Source organism: Coregonus lavaretus (assembly GCF_964263955.1).
Source record: "Coregonus lavaretus genome assembly, chromosome: 14".
NCBI lineage: Eukaryota > Metazoa > Chordata > Actinopteri > Salmoniformes > Salmonidae > Coregonus > Coregonus lavaretus.
The window spans coordinates 44,501,539-44,524,333 of record NC_140001.1 but is presented as its reverse complement, the minus strand read 5'-3'; the positions used below and the strand labels follow the sequence as shown (position 1 = coordinate 44,524,333).

Sequence of the window (22,795 nt, the reverse complement as noted above, 5' to 3'; positions counted from 1 at the left end):
CTATTTGGTTTTAATATCATCGCCTCTTCAAGTCATTACTACACATTTCCGATTATTCCACATTTAGCTCTATTATCAGAGTTATACAGCAAGTAGCTGCATGCTTTTCATGATCAGCAAACATCAACTGATCATGTATTTTCAGATACGTGAGGGTAGCCTATCCATTTGGCATGTAGTAGCTAGCTAGCTTAGCAAACGTGTAAATTACCTTACTTCATCATAGATTATGCTTTTGGAAAGAGCTTGACATCGGCAAGTCCTCGTCCTGGTAAAGTTGTCAGTCGGTCGGACTACTGTCATCACCACTATAGATGGCCATCAAATCAAACAATATCTGGATATAGCCATTTAGTTTATCGCCTGAAACTTCGCTTGTGTATAGTTCAGTTTTATTGTATATCCATCAAATATCAAATTAATGGTGGCCAATATTGAGAAATATCGTGAGGCTACCCTCACCTGAAATTAATGTTTACTGATTATGAAACGCATGTAGTTACTTGATGTATGACTCTGATGATGTATGGAGAAGAAGAAAAAAAAGATGTTCCCTAACTGTCAGTCGCTCTGGATAAGAACCCGCGGTCTCCTTACCAACCAGCAGGCAAATCGAATGCTCCGCTCTGCACTGTGACTTTTTATTGACGACGACCTATGTTTACAAATACCACTCCTCCTATCATCTTGCGCGTAGCCGTCTGTGGGCTTTTTCAAATATTCGAACCAATGGGAGGAGCGTTACCCCGGCAATTTCGAACAAGACCACGAACTCGGTTTGTATATGTAGCTAGCTAATAGCGAACCGTAGCTTTTATTCCACTAAAATAGGGAGTAATTTACACTAATAGAACGTTTCTCAAGTGACTAGATTTCGTAGAAACAGCAATGGAGGCGGAAGAAATTGTGACTAAAATCAACAGAAAAGGTAAGGTGGACCGTTCGCTAACTAGCTAGCAATGTTAGCTAGCTAACTAACTGAACGTTATCTATATAAATAGTAACGTCAACTACGCCATATCAACTGTATTTGCTTAATTAGCTTGTTATCATGCCTCGTTAACTTGCAAGCAGCTAGCTAACGTTATAGTTTCGTTAGTTATGATGCCATTATATAGTATTTGGTTATGTAAGCTAGCAAACTACTTAACGTTAAAATTAAATGTTATTTGTCACATGCGCCGAATTCAACAGGTGTAACTTAGACCTAACCGTGAAATCCTTACTTACAAACCCTTAACCAACAATGCAGTTAAAGAAATAGTTAAGAAAATATTTACTAAATAAACTAAATGTATTTTCACCGCTTAATTTGTTGTAGAAATGTTTTTTTTAAAAGTTTTTTTGCCTTCAATCTTCAAAAGCTGTGGATTTTTGTCCATCTTCCCCTGATTCAGAATATATAATGTTTATAGTCATGACATACTTTGTGTAAGAGCTATTGGAGATTGAATGTTTAAAAACATTAAGTAATATTACAATAAAAATTGATTTTTGACCATTGACGTTGCTTCTTTCTTTCACAGAATTGCGCAAGCAGAAGTTGATGGAGTACTTAGCAGCCAAGGGAAGATTGAAGCCCCCCAACCCAAAGTAAGAAATCAGCCTGGCTTGACAGCTACAGTATCTATGGCCAGTATGAAATAACTAACTGGCATTAATGGCAATATTTCAGTTTGACATGACTTATCCATAGACTTGTGTAAATAATGTCTTATCACACATTACGTATTTCAGACCTTATCTTCGAGATGACTTTAAAGCAAAGAGTACCAGCATGTCTACAGTGAAGGATGATGTAAGTAATCCTCCCTTTTCTCTCCTCCTTGACACTCACTCTCTCGAAGCAAGCTTGGCAGTTTGCACACTATCAATTATAATTAACTGACATGTTGAGAAGTAGGCCCACTGTTGATGCAAAGCAGGAAAGTTCCTAAGTTAGTTAGCTATATTAACTGATGTTGTTTTGTTATTACAATTATAAAAATAGTCGCACACTATATATAAGCTCCCAGTAATTTATTGGGTAAACCACCAACGTTTCGACATCACTGTGCCGCCTTCAAGGTACATTTACATTTAAGTCATTTAGCAGACGCTCTTATCCAGAGCGACTTACAAATTGGTGCATTCAACTTAGGATAGCCAGTGGGACAACCACCACTGGGGGGGGGTGTAGAAGGATTACTGTTATACTATTCCAGGTATTCCTTAAAGAGGTAGGGTTTCAAGTGTCTCCGGAAGGTGGTCAGTGACAAGGTGGTGGGTGGGGGGGAATACAGAAGATAGCCCTATTTGGTAAAAGACCAAGTCCATATTATGGCAAGAACAGCTCAAATAAGCAAAGAGAAACAGTCCATCATTACTTTTAAGACATGAAGGTCAGTCAATACGGAACATTTCAAGAACTTACTAAGTTTCTTCAATATCATGAATGCGTGAATCAGGTTATGTAGACAATTAGTGCAACCAATGACAATAGTGAGGGGTGTGTCATAGTAACCTGGTTCTATATCGTGGAGCTCCACCCCATAGGGGAGCTCTGCTCCTAGTGGTTTACCCTCTGCCCTAAGGCAGCAACAGCCTGAAGCAAAATTATGCACACACCTGCAGCCAATGGGAGCACAGGTGTCCCTATAAGAGGGGACGCTTCCCCTCAATCAGCCTCCCATTATCTTCAGCGACTGGACGACTAGACTGAAGAAGCCAAGAAGTAAGAAGACTCAGGAAGAAATCGCCGTCGATGAGCCAGCCATCGACGTCTTCTAAAATGAGCACGCCAGGAAATTTTCCACCCCCAAAAGCCCTTTTCAGGGCTCAGTGCCGATGCTCCTCCATGGCATCTGCGGACCCCCACGACCTTTGTTTCGTGTGTTTGGGGCCGCAGCATGCCAAGGAAGGGACCGGCAATCCCCCTAATTGCGCCTCCTGCGCCCTCCTTCCTATGAAGGAGAGGAAGCAGCGTTGGGCGTTTTTTAGGGAGGATATCCCCCTAGAGGATGTACTGTCTCTTCTCGCCTCTGCTTCAGAGGCGTCGACGGACAGTGCTGACTCAGGGGAGGACAAGGAGAGAGACGCAGAGTTGGATGTTCCAATGGAACAATCCGACCCTCTGGCGCCAACCTTCAAGACCCCCTTCCCTATGGGGAGTGTGAGATCTGAAGGCTCCTTGTGCGATGACGACACAGGCTCTGTTACGTCAGCAGCCCTGTCCTTCGCAGCGGCCTCTCTGCGTTCGGACTTCCCCGAACTCATTGAGAGAGCCGCCAACCGACTAGAGATAGCGCTGCCCCCTGCTCCCCCCCCCGTGGAGGTCGACATGATGGAGGGCGGCCCCTACTCTAGACCGAGGAAGGCAGCTGAGCCGATGGCTCCTGCTATGCCTTCCCTCGGGAAATATGTCGAGGGCTCGTGGGATACACCCCTGGCGGCGCGTTCGCCGGCCAAGGTGTACACCCCATTCACGAGAGTGGCTGGACGTGAGTGGGCTGCTAAGGGAATCCCTAGGCTCGAGAGCGCCATGGCAGCGTATCTAGTGCCGGGTTCGAGTCCCTGGGCGGCCTCCAAGAAAGCCACCTTGCCAGCACAAAAAGACAGACTCACAGCACAGCTGGCTGAGAAGTCTTTTACGCTGGGAGCCCAGGCTGTGTCAGCGGCTAACAACATTGCCCTCCTCGCGGCCTCCCTATCCCGTCTAACAACGGGTAGGTCTGAGTTGACCAGCGAGGAGATTGAAGAGGCGTCCAGGATTTCTGGCGCTATTCTTCATTTGACACAGGCGTCAGCGATATGCGCAGGCCGGTCCATGGCCACCTCGGTGGTCATGGAACGTCACCTCTGGCTGTCAATGACAGCCATGAAGGAGACGGACAGAGCCTCGCTACTAAACGCTCCCGTCTCTAGCGAGGGCCTCTTTGGGGTCGCCGTTAAGGAGGCGACGGAACGCTTTGGTAAGCTGGACGAGGAGAGAAAGCACCTGGCTAAACACCTGCCATTGGCAGGCAAGTTTAGCAGGGCCTCAACTAACCCGTCAACCTCCAACGCCCCCAGTAGAACTACAGGGAGGCGACGGGCCAGGCGACAGGCGCCTACCACCGACAGCAGGCGAGCGGGCTCGGCCCCTCCAGCGACGACGGTGGTGGCGACGATTCCGCCGGCGAGAGAGGTCGTCACAAAACCGTCCTGGCAACACCAGAAGGTCAGCCAGAAACGACGGCGTCAATGACGGGACGAGGGGGAGAGGACGGATGACGGCTCGGCGCAAGACGCGACAGAGCCCACTGTTCCCCCCCACCCTACTGTTCAGGGCATGGAGGGAAATGTTTATTGTTGTTGTGTGAATAAAGAGCTGGCTCTCACTGACATTGTCACAAAAGGGCCTGTCTTCCATGACACATTGCAGAGTACTTCACGTCCTATGAATTTCTCTCACCATCTTGAGTGTAGCTTAACCCACCAAGGGTGCGTAGTTGAATACACTCAGGAGAGGAAGGAGAAAAAGGTAGCAAGGCGTAGCCTTAGCTCACCTAATAAATATATTTTACTACAGACTCCTAGGAGCTCTGTAGTAAAGGTCTCACATAGCAGGCAGCTGTCTCAGTCTAAATATGACATGAAGACGCAGCCGCTAACTGGGAATGACGCCTTGCTTCAGGCTAACGCCTCAGCCAGCGCAGTTCAGACCCGTGCGACGTTCACGGAGGGCCGGAATACTAGAGTTACAGGTGTAACCAATGTATGGGCGCCCCCGGTTAATTCAGAACGTAACAATGCCCACTATGAGTGCAGCTCACCACACCTAGAGTGTGCTGTTGAGCAGCCTCATGAGACCAGTAAAAAAGAGGTATTGTGGCGCCACCTTGTGGTACCAGTTAGAGACCACACTTTCCAGACTCTGTTGAGTACTGCAGTGGACGGATCTCATGGCAAGCAGCAGTCTCAGTCAGACAATGACATGATGACGCAATTGCTATCCGGGGAGGGCGCTCTGTCTCAGGTTAATACCTCAGTCAGTGCAGCTCAAAACCGTGCTGCGTTCACGGAGGGCCGGAATACTAGAGTTACAGACGTAACTGACGTATCAAGGCCTCCGATTCTCTCAGAACGAGCTGATGTTTCCTCTCCCTTTCGAGGGGGGCCCGCCTTGGGCTATTCCACCAACCCAGTGCTGGGGAATAGCGGCGGCGAGGGCCATAGAGGAATACAGGTCCTTCCTACTGGATGCACCACAGCTTCGTGCGCGCCCGCTTTCTCTGCATTGCTGGCAGTGGCAACGAAGCTGTACCCTCTCACGCTGGCTAGAACAGACGTTGCAGAAGGGTTATGCCCTCCAATTCCATCGAACCCCACCCCCGTTCAGGGGAGTGGTGGAGACGGTGATGAAAACGCCAGACAAAGTGGCCGCTCTGATGTCAGAGATTACGGAACTTTTGGCGAAGGAGGCGGTCACAGTAGTTCCCCGGGAGCAAAGGAACAAAGGGCTATATTCGCCTTATTTCCTAGTGCCCAAAAAGACGGGGGGAGTGAGGCCGATTTTGGATTCACGCACTCTCAACGAGAGCATAACCAAACGACCCTTCCGAATGCTGACGACAAAACGTCTACTGGAATGTGTCCAGAAAGGAGACTTTTGTACAAGCATAGACCTAAAGGACGCGTACTTCCATGTGCCGATACAATCGCGTCACAGGAAGTTTCTGCGGTTCGCCTTTCAAGGGGTGGCGTACGAGTTCACGAGGATGCCATTCGGGTACGCCCTGGCACCTCGAACGTTTTCCAAATGTGTGGAGGCGGCATTGGAGCCGCTGCGTCGTCAAGGGATAAGGCTATTAGCCTACCTAGACGACCTGCTGATTCTCGCCCCGTCAGCAGAGCTGGCGTTCACTCACACAACACAGACAGTGATTCATCTCACGCGTCTGGGGTTTGCTGTGAATTGGAAAAAGAGCGCACCCTGGCCCAGTCATCAGATTGTCTACCTGGGGCTACAGCTAGACACTGTAATGATGAGGGCTCGAATTTCGGACCCTCGAAGGGTAGCATTGTTGCTAGCCCTGAGGAAGTGTCGTCCGAATCACACAGTGACGGCGCTGTCGATCATGTCACTTTTGGGTCTCATGTCGTCAGCCCACTCTGTGGTCCCGCTGGGACTTCTGCACATGCGCAGAATACAGCGATGGTTAGCCCAACTAAGACTAGACCCAGTGCGTCAACGTCATCGGTTGGTGGTGGTTCCTCTCTCGCTAAGAGCAGACCTGGACTATTGGAGGAATCCGAGCGTTCTCACGCACGGAGTCCCGATGGGCAAGGTGTCATCCTACATTCCAGTATTTACAGATGCTTCACTGACTGGATGGGGAGGGACATGTCAGACTCAAGCGATAGGAGGTGCATGGCCTCAATCAGGTCGTCACATAAACCTCCTGGAGTTGGAAACGGTTCGACTGGTTCTGACCCACTTCGCGCCTACCCTTCGGGGTCGCGATGTGCTGGTCTGGTCAGACAACCGGACCACAGTAGCTCACATAAATCGCCAGGGGGGGGTCAGGTCACCTGCCCTCCACAGGGCGGCAGAGGAATTGTGGTTGTGGGCTCACAAGCACCTTCGCTCGTTGAGAGCAGCACACATTCCGGGCTACTTGAACGTAGGAGCAGACCTCATGTCAAGAGGGGGTCCTCGAGACGACGAGTGGTGTCTGCATCCGGACATTGTTCTCCAAATTTGGGAACAGTTCGGGAGAGCCGTTCGCGTCACGCGTGAACGCGCAATGTCCCCTATGGTTTTCTCTGAGGGAACAGGACGAGCCACCACTGGGAAGAGACGCATTCGCGCACTACCCATGGCCGAAAGTTCTCCTGTATGCATTCCCTCCGCTGTCTTGCATTCTCCCACTGCTAGCCAGGGTGAGGTCAGAGGGGCTGTCAGTGATACTGGCTCCGTGGTTTGCGGAGATGAGTCAGATGTTGATTGCGCCACCTTGGCCAATTCCACATCGACGGGACGCGTTGACCCAGGCGGGAGGCTCGATAGGGCAGTGGCCCATAATCGGCCAACCACTGAAGGCTTGGTTCCTGAATGGGACAGGTTGAGGCGCCGTGGGTTATCTGATGCAGTGATCAGAACCATACAAGGTGCACGAGCCGGTTCCACTTCTAGGATGTATACCAGCAGATGGAACGTTTTTTCACGATGGTGTGACACACAAGGTGTGGACCCCATGAACTGTCAGGTTGAGAGTGTGCTCTCTTTTCTGCAGTTTATGTTTGATAAGCAGAAATCGCCCTCCACCATTAAAGTGTTTGCAGCGGCAATTTCAGCTGGTCATGAGGGGTTTGGCGGAACGAACGTGTTCAGCCATCCTTTAGTGAAACGTTTCTTATTGGGAACGCGGCGGCTTAGGCCAATGCCTAGAGCCACGCTGCCCCAGTGGGATTTAGCCTTGGTACTCGAAGCGCTATGTAAGTCGCCGTTCGAGCCATTGAATCAAATACCCCTCAAGATGCTGTCTATCAAGACGCCGCTGTTGCTCGCCTTGACTACCGCTAAGCGTGTCAGTGATTTGTGTGCCCTGTCGACGAGACCCGACTGCCTTGCCATTAATGGCGATCTGAGCAGAGCGGTGTTACGTCCTAACCCGGCGTTTGTGCCGAAGGTTATTAACAGTGCATATAGATCACAGACCGTGGAGTTGTGGGCTTTTTCTCCCCCTCCTCATGGGGAGAGGAGTGAGGAAAAGCTTCATTGTCTGTGCCCAGTGCGCGCTTTGGCGTGTTACGTTGAGCGCACAGCAGCGATTAGGTCATCGCCTCAGCTGTTTGTGTGTCACGGTGCGGCTGCATTAGGTAGACCACTTTCAAAACAGCGATTGTCTCATTGGCTTTGTGAAGGTATTGAGACCGCTTACGAGGCAGCGGGGCGACAACTGCCTCAGTGTATCAGAGCTCACTCCACTCGTGGAGTAGCAGCTTCTACTGCCCTCTTCAGAGGAACAGGGGTAGAGGATATTTGTAGAGCAGCGTCATGGTCGACACCGTCTCCATTTATCAGTTTCTATCTATTAGATATGTCTTCTAACTCTGGCTCGATCTGTACTCAGCGTGGCTGAAGGGAGATCTTGAGCAAGAAAGAGAGGAAAAAAAGCAGGACTGTGGACATGGGTGTCCATCAGGTCCGCTTTGGTCAGGAAGACATATTCTGTTTCTATCTATGAGATATGCCTTCTAACTCTTTGGCTCGATCTGTACTCAGCGTGGCTGAAAGGAGATCTTGAGCAAGAAAGAGAGGAAAAAAGCAGGACTGTGGACATGGGTGTTCATCAGGTCCGCTTTGGTTAGGAAGACATATTCTGGACAGATATGTTTTCTAACTCTTTGGCTCGGTCTGTACTCAGCAAAGCTGAAAGGGGATTTTGAGCCAGGAAGAGAGGATAAAGCAGGACTATGGGCAGGTTCCCATCAGGTCCGCTTTGGTTAGGAAAACATGTTTTTTGATAGATAGGCTTTCTATCTCTATGGCTCGATTGTACTCAGCATAGCTGAAGGGGAATCTTGAGCTAGAAGAGAGAAGAGCAGGACGATGGACACAGGTTTCTATCAGGTCCGCTTTGGATGGAAAGCATATCTTGTGGCATGTCTCTTGACTGACAGGGTCAGTATAGTAGAGACATGTATTGAATTGACAGAATGTGAGGTCATCTATCTGAGTGTTCAGTTTAGTATGACTTATATTTTGTTCCTGCCTACTAATCTCTGGGATTCCATTGAGTGAGTGAGGTGGTCTACTGTGTACATAATGTAGAGTGACACTTGGTGTCATTCCATTAGTGGTCGGTAGTGTTTTCACAGGATATTGAGGCACATCTATCTGCTAGTACAGATTAGTGTAGCTTCTATTCTGGTGATCTGCCCACTAGTCATTAGCATTGCCATTGAACTAGGTGGGGCGGGTCTTTAACCGATGACGCGGTATATTGTGACGCCCGGAGGGGTTTTTAGTTGCAGTACTGCGGGAATTGGTTGCGGCCATTGCTAGGCTTGACCTTTTCATTTTTTAATGGGAAGTGTTAGGCTCGGCAGGGAGTACATTTTGGAGCGCTACGCTCCGCCTTAAACCACTAGGAGCAGAGCTCCCCTATGGGGCGGAGCTCCACGATATAGAACGATTAGTTACCGGAGTGTAACTCCAGTTCTATGAGTGGAGCGGAGCCCCATAGGACTTAAGGCCCTGCCGACCCTCTCTAGTCTCACTGAAGATAATATCTCGGGAGGCTGATTGAGGGGAAGCGTCCCCTCTTATAGGGACACCTGTGCTCCCATTGGCTGCAGGTGTGTGCATAATTTTGCTTCAGGCTGTTGCTGCCTTAGGGCAGAGGGTAAACCACTAGGAGCAGAGCTCCCCTATGGGGCTCCGCTCCACTCATAGAACTGGAGTTACATTCCGGTAACTAATCGTTCAAGCATTCATGATATTACCCTGAAGAAGGCACAGTGATGCTGATACGTATAAGCTCCCTAAATTACTGGGAGCTTATACACTGAGTGTACAAAACCTTCCTAATATTGAGTTGCACACCGTTTTGCCCTCAGAACAGCCTCAATTCGTTGGGGCATGGGCTCTACAAGGTGTCGAAAGTGTTCCACAGGGATACTGGCCCATGTTGACTTCCCACAGTTATGTCAAGTTGGCTGGATGTCCTTTGGGTGGTGGACCATTCTTGATACACACAGGAAACTGTTAAATGTGAAAAACCCAGCAGCGTTGCAGTTCTTGACAAACTCAAACTGTTGCGCCTGGCACCTACTACCATACCCTGTTCAAAGGCACGTAATTATTTTGTCTTGCCCATTCACCCTCTGAATGGCACACATACATAATCCATGTCTCAAGGCTTAAAACTCCTTCTTTAACCTGTCTTCTCCCCTTCATCTACACTGATTGAAGTGGATTTAACAGGTGACTTCAATAAGGGATCATAGCTTTCATCTGGATGCACTTAGTCAGTCTATGGCATGGAAAGAGCACGTGTTCCTAATGTTTTGTACACTCAGTGTGCAACTCTTTATTTTCATAGCCTACAGTTTACTTGCCGTTAGTCAGCACCTCTACCAACTTTTTTGTGTATGCCCCAGCTCATGCTTTTCACTTGTTATTACAGCTGGCCAATGGGAAAGAGAACCAGGCCATGGGGAAAGAGAACCAGGGTCCAGATGCCCTCAAGATGAAAAAGGAAGCTGTGAAGGTTAAACATCTGACAGTCAAAGCATTTTCCCAAATCACTGGTACCTTGCACAGTACCACCAACAAACAGTGTTTCACCACCAGCAGCAGCACTCTGCGTCCCCTGTCTGCAGTATCGATTACTACACGTCTCAAAGCGATCAAAGGTGCAATAAAGCCTTCTGCGGTTGCCCCAGGTCACCCTGCCCACCTGAAAATTGTTCCAGCCAGACCACACTCTACTGTCCCTACAAAAACATGCCCAGGCACCACCAACCATCCCAGAACCAAGCCCAACCCAGCTGTTAAAGGCAGCAATACATGCCCCAACTCCGCCAAACCACTGGCCAACACTGGTAGAACATATTCGGCCAACACAACCAGACCACAGCCAAACACTACTGGGAAACCCACCAACACACGCCCCAATACAGCCAGCACCCGCCCCAGCACATCTAGCATTGCGAGAATGAGTCTTAGTACAGCGGCTAAAACCAAGACAGGCCTCATGTGTGCTCAGGTGCAGCCTAGAAACACACACCCCAGAGCCACCATCCCTGCCCCTGCTGCAGCCCCCACCACCTCCTTTGTCCTGAACAGAGCGTGCCCAAGCACCATCCCAGTTCCAGCTGTGACTCAGAGACTAGTTACTACTCAGAGGAGAACGAATCCCGTCACTACCATGAGTAAAACTAACCAGAGGACGGGTGCCTCGGCTGTGGACAATGGGCAAAGGAGGAGCCAAGCTCTGAGCAGAATTGACTCTAAACCACTTCCAGGGAGAATCAGTAAATCAGCAGGGCTGAGGCAACCTGCCGCTGGGCCTAAACCGACCATCCAAAGCCCTACTGGTCTACCTGGATCCAAGACTGCAGCTATGAAGCCAGGGGAGAAAGGGAAAAACGCAGCCAGAGTTTCGATCCAAGTGGTTGAGCCTGTGAAGAGGGCTCCACCACAGCACAGGGCCGAGGCTAGAGGAGCAGGAGGGGCCACCACTCGGACATGTAAGCCTGACTCTCAAGCCTCCACCGGGATAACAGGGAACCGATGGCAGGCCAAGGCTCTGAGTAGGGCCATGCATGCAGCTGTGGCTAAGATGGGACAGAAAGGCAGCAGAGAGGAGAACCGAGAGACCGCGACTGACACAAACGTTCCTTCAATGTCCATAAACGTTCCTACACCAGCGTGTTGGCCTAACAGGAGCACAGTGAATGGTGTGTGGATCCCCCAGACAGTTCCTCGCTCTGCCAGAGAGTTCAGCCACAGCCAGGTGGAGGTGGGGTGGGCGGCTGGTGTTGGCCTGAAGACACCCAGAGACCAGGCCAGGATCATGCCACAGACAGAGGGCAGGAAGAATATGACCGCAGCTCAGGAGGAAAGGATGTGAGTTGGTTTAGTTATTTTATTGTATATTAGATAAGAAGTAGAGAGGATCTATTCTACACTGAACAAAAATATAAACGCAACATGTAAAGTGTTGGTCCCATGATTCATGAGCTGATTTAAAATATCCCAGACATTTTCCATATGCACAAAAAGCTTATTTCTCTCATTTTGTGCATACATTTGTTTACCTCCCTATTAGTGAGCATTTCTCCTTTGCCAAGATAATCCATCCACCTGACAGGTGTGGCATATCAAGAAGCTGATTAAACGGCATGATCATCACTAGGGCTGTCCCCGACTACAGAAAATCTTGGTCGACCGAAAGTTGTCTGTTCTTTCGACCAATCAATTGATTTACATGTTTAAACGTGTGTTTTTCCATATATAAACATACCCTATGCGTTTTAAAATCAACTATATGCATTAAGCTTGTCTGATGCTTTAAGCTTACTGTTTGATGAAATAAACACAAATTACTCAATAATGAGCTAGATAACCAGAAGGAAAAAAAAGTAACCATTCTCCTCCCGCTCCTGCTGGCTTCGCAGATTCTGTCATTACTCTCCTGAAGTTGCCGGTAATAGCCTACAACAAGGAGTCCGCAACCTTTCTCATGTGAAATACAAATGTATCTTACCATTTCCACCGATCTGCGTGCCAGCTATAGTTTTCATATGCACATTTTCGTATAACAGGTTAATTTAATTTATAAGAACATCTAACATCTTCATATCTCAAAATCATTGTCATGTGGTTAACCAAAATACTATCCTAATCTAAATTTAAAATGTGGTAGGCCTATTTTATGACATTTCCACTGGGTCAGAGCATGACATTTTTCCCTTTCACTCTGAGTGGTTATCGAAAAGGAGAGAGCTGGAAAGATTTTTCAAATACATTGAGGAACTATTGTCATTCTCAACGGATGTAAAAACAGACTTCATTTGCTTGCTGTTTGAGGTGAAGAAAATATTACTTTGAGAAGCTCCACAGCTCATTAGTGGTGGTGCGTTAAGCCAATCAGAAATACTATCAGATCCCCAAATGGGCACCTTATATGCCTACATTTGCGCGCAGGCCAGATAGCCTATAGGCCTATATACTTCAAATTTTATTTGCCACATGGGCCGAATAAAACAGGTGTAGACATTACAGTGAATTGCTTATAGTGCAAATAGTCCGGGTAGCCATGATTAGCTGTTCAGGAGTCTTATGGCTTGGGGGTAGAAGCTGTTAAGAAGCCTTTTGGACCTAGACTTGGCGCTCCAGTACCGCTTGCCGTGCGGTAGCAGAGAGAACAGTCTATGACTAGGGTGGCTTGAGTCTTTGACAATTTTTAGGGCCTTCCTCTGACACCGCCTGGTATAGAGGTCCTGGATGGCAGGAAGCTTGGCCCCAGTGATGTACTGGGCCGTACGCACTACCCTCTGTAGTGCCTTGCGGTCAGAGGCCGAGCAGTTGCCATACCAGGCGGTGATGCAACCAGTCAGGATGCTCTCGATGGTGTAGCTGTATAACTTTTTGAGGATCTGAGGACACATGCCAAATCTTTTCAGTATCCTGAGGAGGAATAGGTTTTGTCATGCCCTCTTCACAACTGTCTTGGTGTGTTTGGACCATGATAGTTCGTTGGTGATGTGGACACCAAGGAACTTGAAGCTCTCAACCTGTTCCACTACAGCCCCGTCAATGAGAATGGGGGCGTGCTCAGTCCTCTTCTTTTTCCTGTAGTCCACAATCATCTCCTTTGTCTTGATCATGTTGAGGGAGAGGTTGTTATCCTGGCACCACACGGCCAGGTCTCTGACCACCTCCCTATAGGCTGTCTCATCGTTGTCGGTGATCAGTCCTACCACTGTTGTGTCGTCGGCAAACTTAATGATGGTGTTGGAGTCGTGCCTGGCCATGCAGTCATGGGTGAACAGGGAGTACAGGAGGGGCCCCCGTGTTGAGGATCAGCGTGGCAGACGTGTTGTTACCTACCCTTACCACCTGGGGGCGGCCCGTCAGGAAGTCCAGGATCCAGTTGCAGAGGGAGGTGTTTAGTCCCAGGATCCTTAGCTTAGTGATGAGCTTTGAGGGCACTATGGTGTTGTCCTTACTTATCAGGTGCGCGTCCTTACTCAACATTGACAGGAGCGCGCCAAACAAAAGACGATGACTAAATTGTGGTCGTAAATGGAATGAAATAAACCAAAACTTGTTTCTCACAAGTGTAGCATAGGTTGTGCGCTCTGCAAACAATGTGTCTACGCCGACAATGAAAACGGTAAGACTGAAATAGTAATGAATTGAATGCATTAACAGAAATTACCATAACCAAACAAACATTGTAGATTAGAAATTATAGGAATTAATGGTAAATGTACTACTGGTGATACAGTATATGTAATGGGGTTGTGATATACACTAACAATCAAACGCAAACAATTCATACAAAGTTAGGAAACAGTGAATGTGCACAAATTGGTGGGAGAGAGCGCATTCTGGAGAGAGAAGTACATTGTGCATCTGGGTGCTGCATGGTCAATGCGACGTCTGCATTGGCCATGCAGCATTCACTTCTTGGCTTGGCGAAGCAGTGCAGAGCTGTTGTCAAGGAAGTGAGTGTGTTTATACAGGATGTACCGCACCCACCTACCGTCAACCAATCATGTCAATGCGGAGCTATACAGAGCCCTCCGCATTGTTACAACATTTGGGAGGCGCATGGCAATGCGCTACGGAGCTCGATTTGGCCTCTGCATGCCTCCGGAGGATCCGTAATTGCGTCACACCCTCCATATGGAGCTCCGACCACATTTTCGGATCAAGCATAAATTGGCTTTTAGTCTAGGCCTCCGCAATGGATTAGTTTACTGAGATATATATATATATCCATTTGCTAAAAAAAAAAAAACATGCAGTTGGAGGTGGCTTACTGTAGAGAGCTGAACATTCAATTCTCTGGCAACAGCTCTGGTGGACATTCCTGCAGTCAGCATATCAATTGCACACTCCCTCAACTTGAGACAACTGTGGCATTGGTTGTGTGACAAAGCGGCACATTTTAGAGTGGCCTTTAATTGTCCCCAGCACAAGGTGCACCTGTGTAATGATCATGCTCTTTAATCAGCTTCTTGATATGCCACCTGTCAGCTGGATGGATTATCTTGGCAAAGGAGAAATGCTGACTAAAAGGGATGTAAACAAATTTGTGCCCAACATTTGAGAGAAATAAACCTTTTGTGCATATGGAACATTTCTGAGATATTTTATTTCAGTTCATGAAACCAACACTTTTTATACAATTTAGTTTCGATTTAGAATGACCCATTTATCAAATGGGCAGGGGGAAAAAAGACGTCTTCTGTATGCACTCGAATAGCGAATGGAGGCCACGCGCTTTCCTGCCGGTCTGTTTTTCAGTGATGCCGGGTAGGCTACTTTGGTTTTTAGAACTGAGCATGTGCTTAATATGAGCAGCTGAAAGTAAATGCAGTGCATTCGGAAAGTATTCAGACCCCTTCCCTTTTTCCACATTTTGTTACGTTAAAGCCTTTTTTCTAAAATTGATTAAATAAATAAAAAATCCTCATCAATCTACACACAATAACCCATAATGAAAAAGTGAAAACAGGGTTTTAGACATTTTTGCAAATTTATTACAAATAAAAACATACCTTATTTACATAAGTTTTCAGACCCTTTGCTATGAGACTTGAAATTGAGCTCCGGTGCATCCTGTTTCCATTGATCATCCTTGAGATGTTTCTACAACTTGATTGGAGTCCACCTGTGGTAAATTCAATTGATTGGACATTATTTGGAAAGGCACACACCTGTTTATATAAGGTCCCACAGTTGACAGTGCATGTCAGAGCAAAAACCAAGCCATGAGGTTAAAGGAATTGTCCGTAGAGCTCAGAGTCAGGATTGTGTCAAGGCACAGATCTGGGGAAGGGTACCAAAAAAATTTATGCAGCATTGAAGGTCCCCAAGAACAAAGTGGCCTCCATCATTCTTAAATGGAATAAGTTTGGAACCACCAAGACTCTTCATAGAACTGGCCGCCCGGCCAAATTTAGCAATCTGGGGAGAAGGGCCTTGGTCAGGGAGGTGACCAAGATCCCGATGGTCACTCTGGCAAAGCTCCATAGTCCCTCTGTGGAGATGGGAGAACCTTCCAGAAGGACAACCATCTCTGCAGCTCTCCACCAATCAGGCCTTTATGGTAGAGTGGCCTGACGGAAGCCACTACTCATTAAAAGGCACATGACAGCCTGCTTGGAGTTTGGCAAAAGGCACCTCAAGGACTCTCAGATCATGAGAAACAAGATTCTCTGGTCTGATGAAACCAAGATTGAACTCTTTGGCCTGAATGCCAAGCGTCACGTCTGGAAGAAACCTGGCACCATCCCTACGGTGAAGCATGGTGGTGGCAGCATCAGGCTGTGGGGATGTTTTTCAGTGACAGGGACTGGGAGACTAGTCAGGATCTAGGGAAAGATTAACGGAGCAAAGTACAGAGAGATCCTTGATGAAAACCTGCTCCTGAGCGCTCAGATCCTCAGACAAGACAACGACCCTAAGCACACAGCCAAGAAAACGAGGGAGTGGCTTCGGGACAAGTCTCAATGTCCTTGAGTGGCCAAGCCAGAGCCCGGACTTGAACCCGATTTGAACATCTCTGGAGAGACCTGAAAATAGCTGTGCAGCGATGCTCCCCATCCAACCTGACAGAGCTTGAGATGATCTGCAGAGAAGAATGGGAGAAATTCCCCAAATACAGGTGTGCCAAGCTTGTAGCGTCATACCCAAGAAGACTTGAGGCTGTAATGGCTGCCAAAGGTGCTTCAACAAAGTACTGAGTAAAGGGTCTGAATACTTATCTAAATGTAATATTTCACTTTATTTGTTATTAATTTGCAATTTCAAAAAACATGTTTTTGCTTTGTCATTATTGGGTATTGTGTGTAGATGAGGGAAATAAACAATCAAATCAATTTTAGAATAAGGCTGTAACGTAACAACATTTGGAAAAAGTCAAGGGGTCTGAATACTTTCCGAATGCACTGTATAGTCACCAATACATCAGATAATGATAGGCTCACCATTTAGTCATTTTAACTACCATTTAATCCAATAGCAAAAAAATATAAGATACAAATTTCAAAACTGTTATTTTTGAAGTTCTGAATAGAAAGAATAGTAGATATATAAATATAATTTTCCATAGAGTATTTGACTTTAACTTGCCATGCACAATTTTTGAAAATAATTTGTGTCCTATGGCAGTTTGTAAGCATGTTGAGAAATATGTCAGTCTTACAGTTTCATAATCCTTATACACTGAGTGAAAGCCTTCCCAGAAGAGTGGAAGTTGTTATAGAAGCAAAGGGGGGACCAACTCCATATTAATTCCCATTATTTTGGAATGAGATGTTCGACTAGCAGGTGTCCACATACCTTTGGTCATGTAGTGTATTTCACTAAACTGTTGACAGCCCCTCTGCGCACTTGAGAAAGGAATAAAGGAGAGAGAGAGGAGGAGATGGAAAAGCATGGTGGTGAGATTCTGTGTAGCTAAAGGTAATGTCACCCAATTAATTATGAATAAATAAATAAATCCCTATTACTAGGCTATTCAATTAAATGCAAATTCACTATAATTGTAGGCTAACTGTAAGCCACCCTGCACAATCAATGAACCAACAGCATCACCTAGGGCTATAATACGTTCTCTCCCAGACTCGTGGATACACATTTTAAAGTGTAGCATAAGGTAACCAGTCCTTTCAGTATACATAATACAGTCCATACTCAAAGGTATAACTCAAATGTGTTTAATTTTTGAGTATAGGCTAGACCAATTATGTACCGAAGACATCTTAAATCAGTTTTGTTTTGACTCGAGTGGTGGTAATACAGTCAACGCAACAGCCCTACCTATTGGGCATGTTTGGGATGCTCTGGATCAACGTGTACAACAGCGTTTTCCAGTTCCTGCCAATATCCAGCAACTTTGCACAGCCATTGAAGAGGAGTGGGACAACATTCCACAGGCCACAATCAACAGCCTGATCAACTCTATGCGAAGGAGATGTGTCGCACTGCATTAGGCAAATGGTGGTCACACCAGATACTGACTGGTTTACTGCTCTACGCCATTACAAAAAAAAAATGATATCTGTGACCAACAGATGCATATCTGTATTCCCAGTCGTGAAATCCATAGATTAGGGCCTAATTAATTAATTTCAATTGACTGATTTTCTTTTATGAACTGTAACTCAGTAAAATCTTTGAAATCGTTGCATGTTGCATTTTATCTTTTTGTTCAGTATAGATACTATATTTTTGGGATTTAGCAGACACTTTTATCCAGAGCGATTTTAGAGCCTAAACAACATTTTCAACTCTAGACTGGTTGAATAAGGCCTTGGCTTACACTTGGCTTCGATTTGGCTTATACAGTGCACATAAATACTTCTGTTTTGTTTATTGAAGTAACAAAACAACATTTGTCAAGATGTTATCATTTCACTTCATTAAAATAGTGTAGCACTAGCATATGATTGTGCTGGCTCTTTTCCATATTCTTTCCATTCAGCACCTCATTAAATATAGTGTGTGGTAGACTTTGACTACAAAAATCTCCTTTACCCAAACCTTTAACTGAACAACCTTATATTCCACTCTGTGTGTGTCTCCAGTAAGAAGCTCCAGGAATGGCGTGAGAACAGGGGCATCTCCTACAAGCGTCCCCCCATGCCGGTGAGGCCTCAGGCGCGGCGCACTGTGGCCCTCCCTCAGCCCTACTGGGATGGTATTGAGGACGAGTACCTGGAGGCCAAGTCTCTGGTTGGAGCGGTGGACCGCTGCCTGGCTGACTGCATCAAACTGCTGGATGAGGTATGGAGGAGGAGGGTAGCAGACCAACTTCCAGTAACTGGGTCCATCAGTCTAACCTCTAGTCTAGACTAACTGCCCCTGTAGGACGTATATAATACATGCCATTTAGCAGACACTTTTATCCAAAATGATCTAAGACCAAACCAGCGTGCTCACGCTGTAAATGTCAACGCCTTCACGTGCATATAGTGCATCAAATTATGACGCAAGTCTGTTTTTCTTGTGTCTACATGGAGCAATGCTGGTAAAGTAACCTGATAAATTGACAGAAAATAGACTGCATTATTAACTCGGAAATTGTGAAATGTGTAGTTAAAAGGTGTCTATTTCGTACTGATAACCTTAACTGCCAGTGCCAACATTGTGCTTTATGATAAAAGGCGTAGCACTAGCAATGCATGAATGCAACGACATTCTATACATTTATCAACTGGATTGTTTAAAAATCATATATCACCTTGTCAATGTCATTTTTTTGACAGTAGGCTATCACCGTTGTAGTTTACAGCCGATTTAGTATACGTTTTTCTGATCATTCCAAAGTCTGCGGTGTATGTGCATGTGTGCTGGAGGCGAGCCTATCTGACAAATAGGCTACCTATTTATAAACAATAGCCTATCTGTGTTGATTTCGATCATAGGCATATAGCCTGGGTGGCTACAAATGGAAAACTTGAGGAATGAAATAGGCTACTCCGATTTCAAGCGATAATACAACTGTTTATGGCTTTTCATGACAATTACACTGGCATAGGCTACATGGCCTATGCGAATTAACGCTCGCTACTCTCGCACACAAATTTCACATTGTTGACGGACGTCTCATCTGTGTGATTTCGGCTTTAGTCATACGTGCATACATTTTTGTATTAGTGGTTCCAGGTGGAATCGCCCCCAACACAAGCTCCATGCTCTACCAAGTACCAACTGAGCCACAGAGGACTAGCCTAATTTCTCGTCTAGATCAACTGGATCACTGACTGTGACGTAGGCTGTATCATCCATATCGTGTGGTTGAATTTCCTCTGATTCATTGGAAGATAGGCCTACAGTATGGTGACTACACTACAGCAGCTGAATGTAGGCCTAGATGTTCATGCACAATGTGATTTGGGGTTCCTTGGCCGGTTGCTTTGTGTGTCGTGTGTGATTTGCCAGAAGCCATTAATCCATCCAACACAGCTATTAATCCAACACGTGGTGAAGTGATTCATGTAGCTAATATTACTTGTGGAGCCTCCCGAGTGACGCAGCGGTCTAAGGCACTGCATCGCAGTGCTGAGGCGTCAATACAGCCTCGGGTTCGATCCCAGGCTGTGTCAGAGCCGGCCGTGACCGGAGATCCATGAGGCTGCGCACAATTGGTCCAGCGTCGTCTTGTTTAGGGGAGGGGCCGGCCGGCCGGGATTCCCTTGTCTCATCGTGCTCTAGTGATTGCTTGTGGCAGGCTGGGCGCCTGCAAGCTGACTTCGGACTGTGTTTTCTCCAACACGTTGGTGCGGCTGGCTTCCGGGTTAAGCGAGCAGTGTGTCAAGAAGCAGTGCGGCTTGGCAGGGTCGTGTTTAGGAGGACGCATGGCTCTCGACCTTCGCCTCTCCCGAGTCCGTAGGTGAGTTGCAGCGATGAGACAAGACTGTAACTACCAATTGGATACCATGAAAAGGGGGTAAAAGTAAAAAAAAATAAACTAATTATATTACTTGTGGAATTATGCTGGCCTAATAAAACGGTCATGGCTTTGGTCAAAAGTAGTGCACTGTGTAGGGCAGTGGTTCTCCAACCTCTCCTTGGGGACCCCCAGTTGTTTCACAATTTTGTCGTAGCCCTGAAATAGCTCACCTGATTGACCTAGTCAAGGGCTTGATGATTAGTTGAAGGTGTGCTAGCTCTGGAATAGATCAAATGCATGGAACGACTGGGGATTCCCGAGGTTTGAGAACCACTGATATAGGGGATAGGGGGCCATTTGTGATGCAGCCTCTGCCTTCACTACAAGAGCAAGACATTTGGAGGAATGGAGTCCTGGGGCCTAATATATAACCGTTGAGTACATTTTACACTAAATATCTGCACGCACAAAAATATAGATATTTATCAACTTGGCGCACGCCGTACATACGCATGTTTCCCATTATAAATCAGACCTATCATAAAACTGTGCGTGCGTGAACAAGCATTATAACTCCGCCTGAAAAACGGCCATCATTCACCTTTTATGGTGACAATAATGCCCTTATTTGCTGTATACTTTGGAAGTATTGGAATTAGGCCAAGGCAGTATCTAAAGGAAATAGAAATGGCGAACTTGATCAAATATCTTTGGAGGTGTTGGCAGTGTTTTCTTTTGCTGTATCTGACTGTTTCTGAAAGACAAAAACAATTGCAAATTGTTGTGGACCTGTAAACAGATCGTTTGAAATCAGTAATAGATGCCTATTTCTAATTATTTTAGAATGCAAAGATAAAATATATAGATTTTCACTCTTCTCGCTAACGGCAAATGATTGCATCTTATTATATTTAGCTACCTGTGTTTTGTTATGAAGTTCACGTGGTCGCAACAGTAATTATAATGTCCTGTAGCAATCTTATAAGGACGAGATTGTTGTTCACGGTTCCCACCCCTCTTCTCTGTTGTCCGGTCTCTATGACCCTGTGGTGGGGAAGGGTCTCGTTCACTACTTCCCACCAATCCAAAAGCATTGGATTGGTGGAGGCATAGGACAGTGGGAGCACCATATTTCTAAACCCCAGTCATTTCCTTTTATATCAGTGAAGGGAAGTGAACAATCGTAGACTTTGGGAGGATGGAGATATAATTGCAACATAGCAGAGATGTTCAACATCCCTTCTTTTGGGGTTTGATCAGTTCTTACACACATCATAAACCTTGAGACCAAACAACCAAGTCCGTTGAACCTTCATATCTTTCCAGCGTGGCCTGGCTGGCTGGCGGACCCCTTTACTGAATAGCACATCTGGTAATTTGCTGTAGGCAAATCCAACACAGTTGATTAACATAATATTTGTGTAATTTGTAACAGCCTCATAAAGATTTGGTAAAGAGTGTGTGTACGTGTATCTCTGACTGTGTGTATGTGTCTCTGACTGTGTGTCAACATCTACCCCCTACAGGGCTGCCTGTCCACCCAGGTGCAGGAGATGTTGTCCAGGGTGCCCTTGGCGGAGAAGTTCTCTAAGTACTGGATCTGCCAGGCTCGCCTGATGGAGCGCCAGGGCAATCTGGAGGTGCTGCCCCTGTTTGAGGAGGCAGTACGCGTGGTGCTAGAGGTATAACATACTCCCTTCTCTCATCCCTACCTATGACTCTCTTCCTCCCTCTCTCTCTTTCTACCGCCCTCCATACCACTTTTTTTTTAACCTTTTGAGGTCCTGCCCCTGTTTGAAGAGGCAGTACGGGTTGGGTGGTGTTAGAGGTATAGCATACACCCTTTACCTAATCCCTATCGCCCTCTTCCCCCTTGCTATGTAAAGCACTTTGGGTGACTAGTGATAAGAATACCAATTTTTACAGCCCCCTAACCAATTGTGCTATTATGTGTGTTTTTTCGCATTATTTTATTCTGTACATAATGTTTCTGCCACCTTCTCTTATGACCAAAAAGAGCTTCTGGATATCAGGACAGCGATTACTCACCTCGTATTGGACGAATATTCTTTCTTCAACGAGTCGGACGTGAAGGATATTCTATAGACACCCGACAAGGCCCAAATCCCCGTCATTCGCATGAGAAAGAGACGGAGATATTGTGGACGTAGGTCGGGGTGCCTTGTAAGGATCCGACGGCGAGCGAGTAATCTGCCTCTTCCATCAATCCTATTAGCCAACGTACAATCATTGGAAAACAAAATGGACGACCTAAGATCAACGATATCCTACCAACAGGACATTAAAAACTGTAATATCTTATGTTTCACCGAGTCGTGGCTGAACGGCGACATGGATAACATACAGCTGGCGGGATATACGCTACATCGGCAGGATAGAACGGCTGACTCCGGTAAGACAAGGGGTGGCGGTCTGTGTATATATTATTATTATTATTATTATTATTATTATTAAACAGCTGGTGCACAAAATGTAATTCTCAAGGTTTTGCTCGCCTGAGGTAGAGTATCTCATGATAAGCTGTAGACCACACTATTTACCAAGAGAGGTTTCTTCTATATATTTCGTAGCTGTCTATTTACCACCACAAACCGATACTGTCACTAAGATTGCACTCAATGAGCTGTATAAGGCCATAAGCAAACAGGAAAACGCTCATCCAGAGGCAG

The 22,795-nt window shown here is 46.5% G+C and overlaps 1 protein-coding gene across 1 annotated transcript in view; it reads left to right on the top strand.

Moving 5' to 3' along the window:
- Nucleotides 1-888: 888 nt before the first annotated feature.
- LOC311141147 (uncharacterized protein) overlaps nucleotides 889-22,795 on the top strand; it is a gene marked incomplete at both ends in the record, with an annotated part of 40,752 nt that continues 18,845 nt past the window's right edge. The window contains 6 exons of the mRNA XM_084176400.1: nucleotides 889-928; nucleotides 3,030-3,411; nucleotides 3,709-4,198; nucleotides 10,155-11,599; nucleotides 18,298-18,496; nucleotides 21,632-21,787. Coding sequence (XP_084032526.1) covers nucleotides 889-928; nucleotides 3,030-3,411; nucleotides 3,709-4,198; nucleotides 10,155-11,599; nucleotides 18,298-18,496; nucleotides 21,632-21,787 — 2,712 coding nt within the window. The remainder of the gene's footprint in view (nucleotides 929-3,029; nucleotides 3,412-3,708; nucleotides 4,199-10,154; nucleotides 11,600-18,297; nucleotides 18,497-21,631; nucleotides 21,788-22,795) is intronic.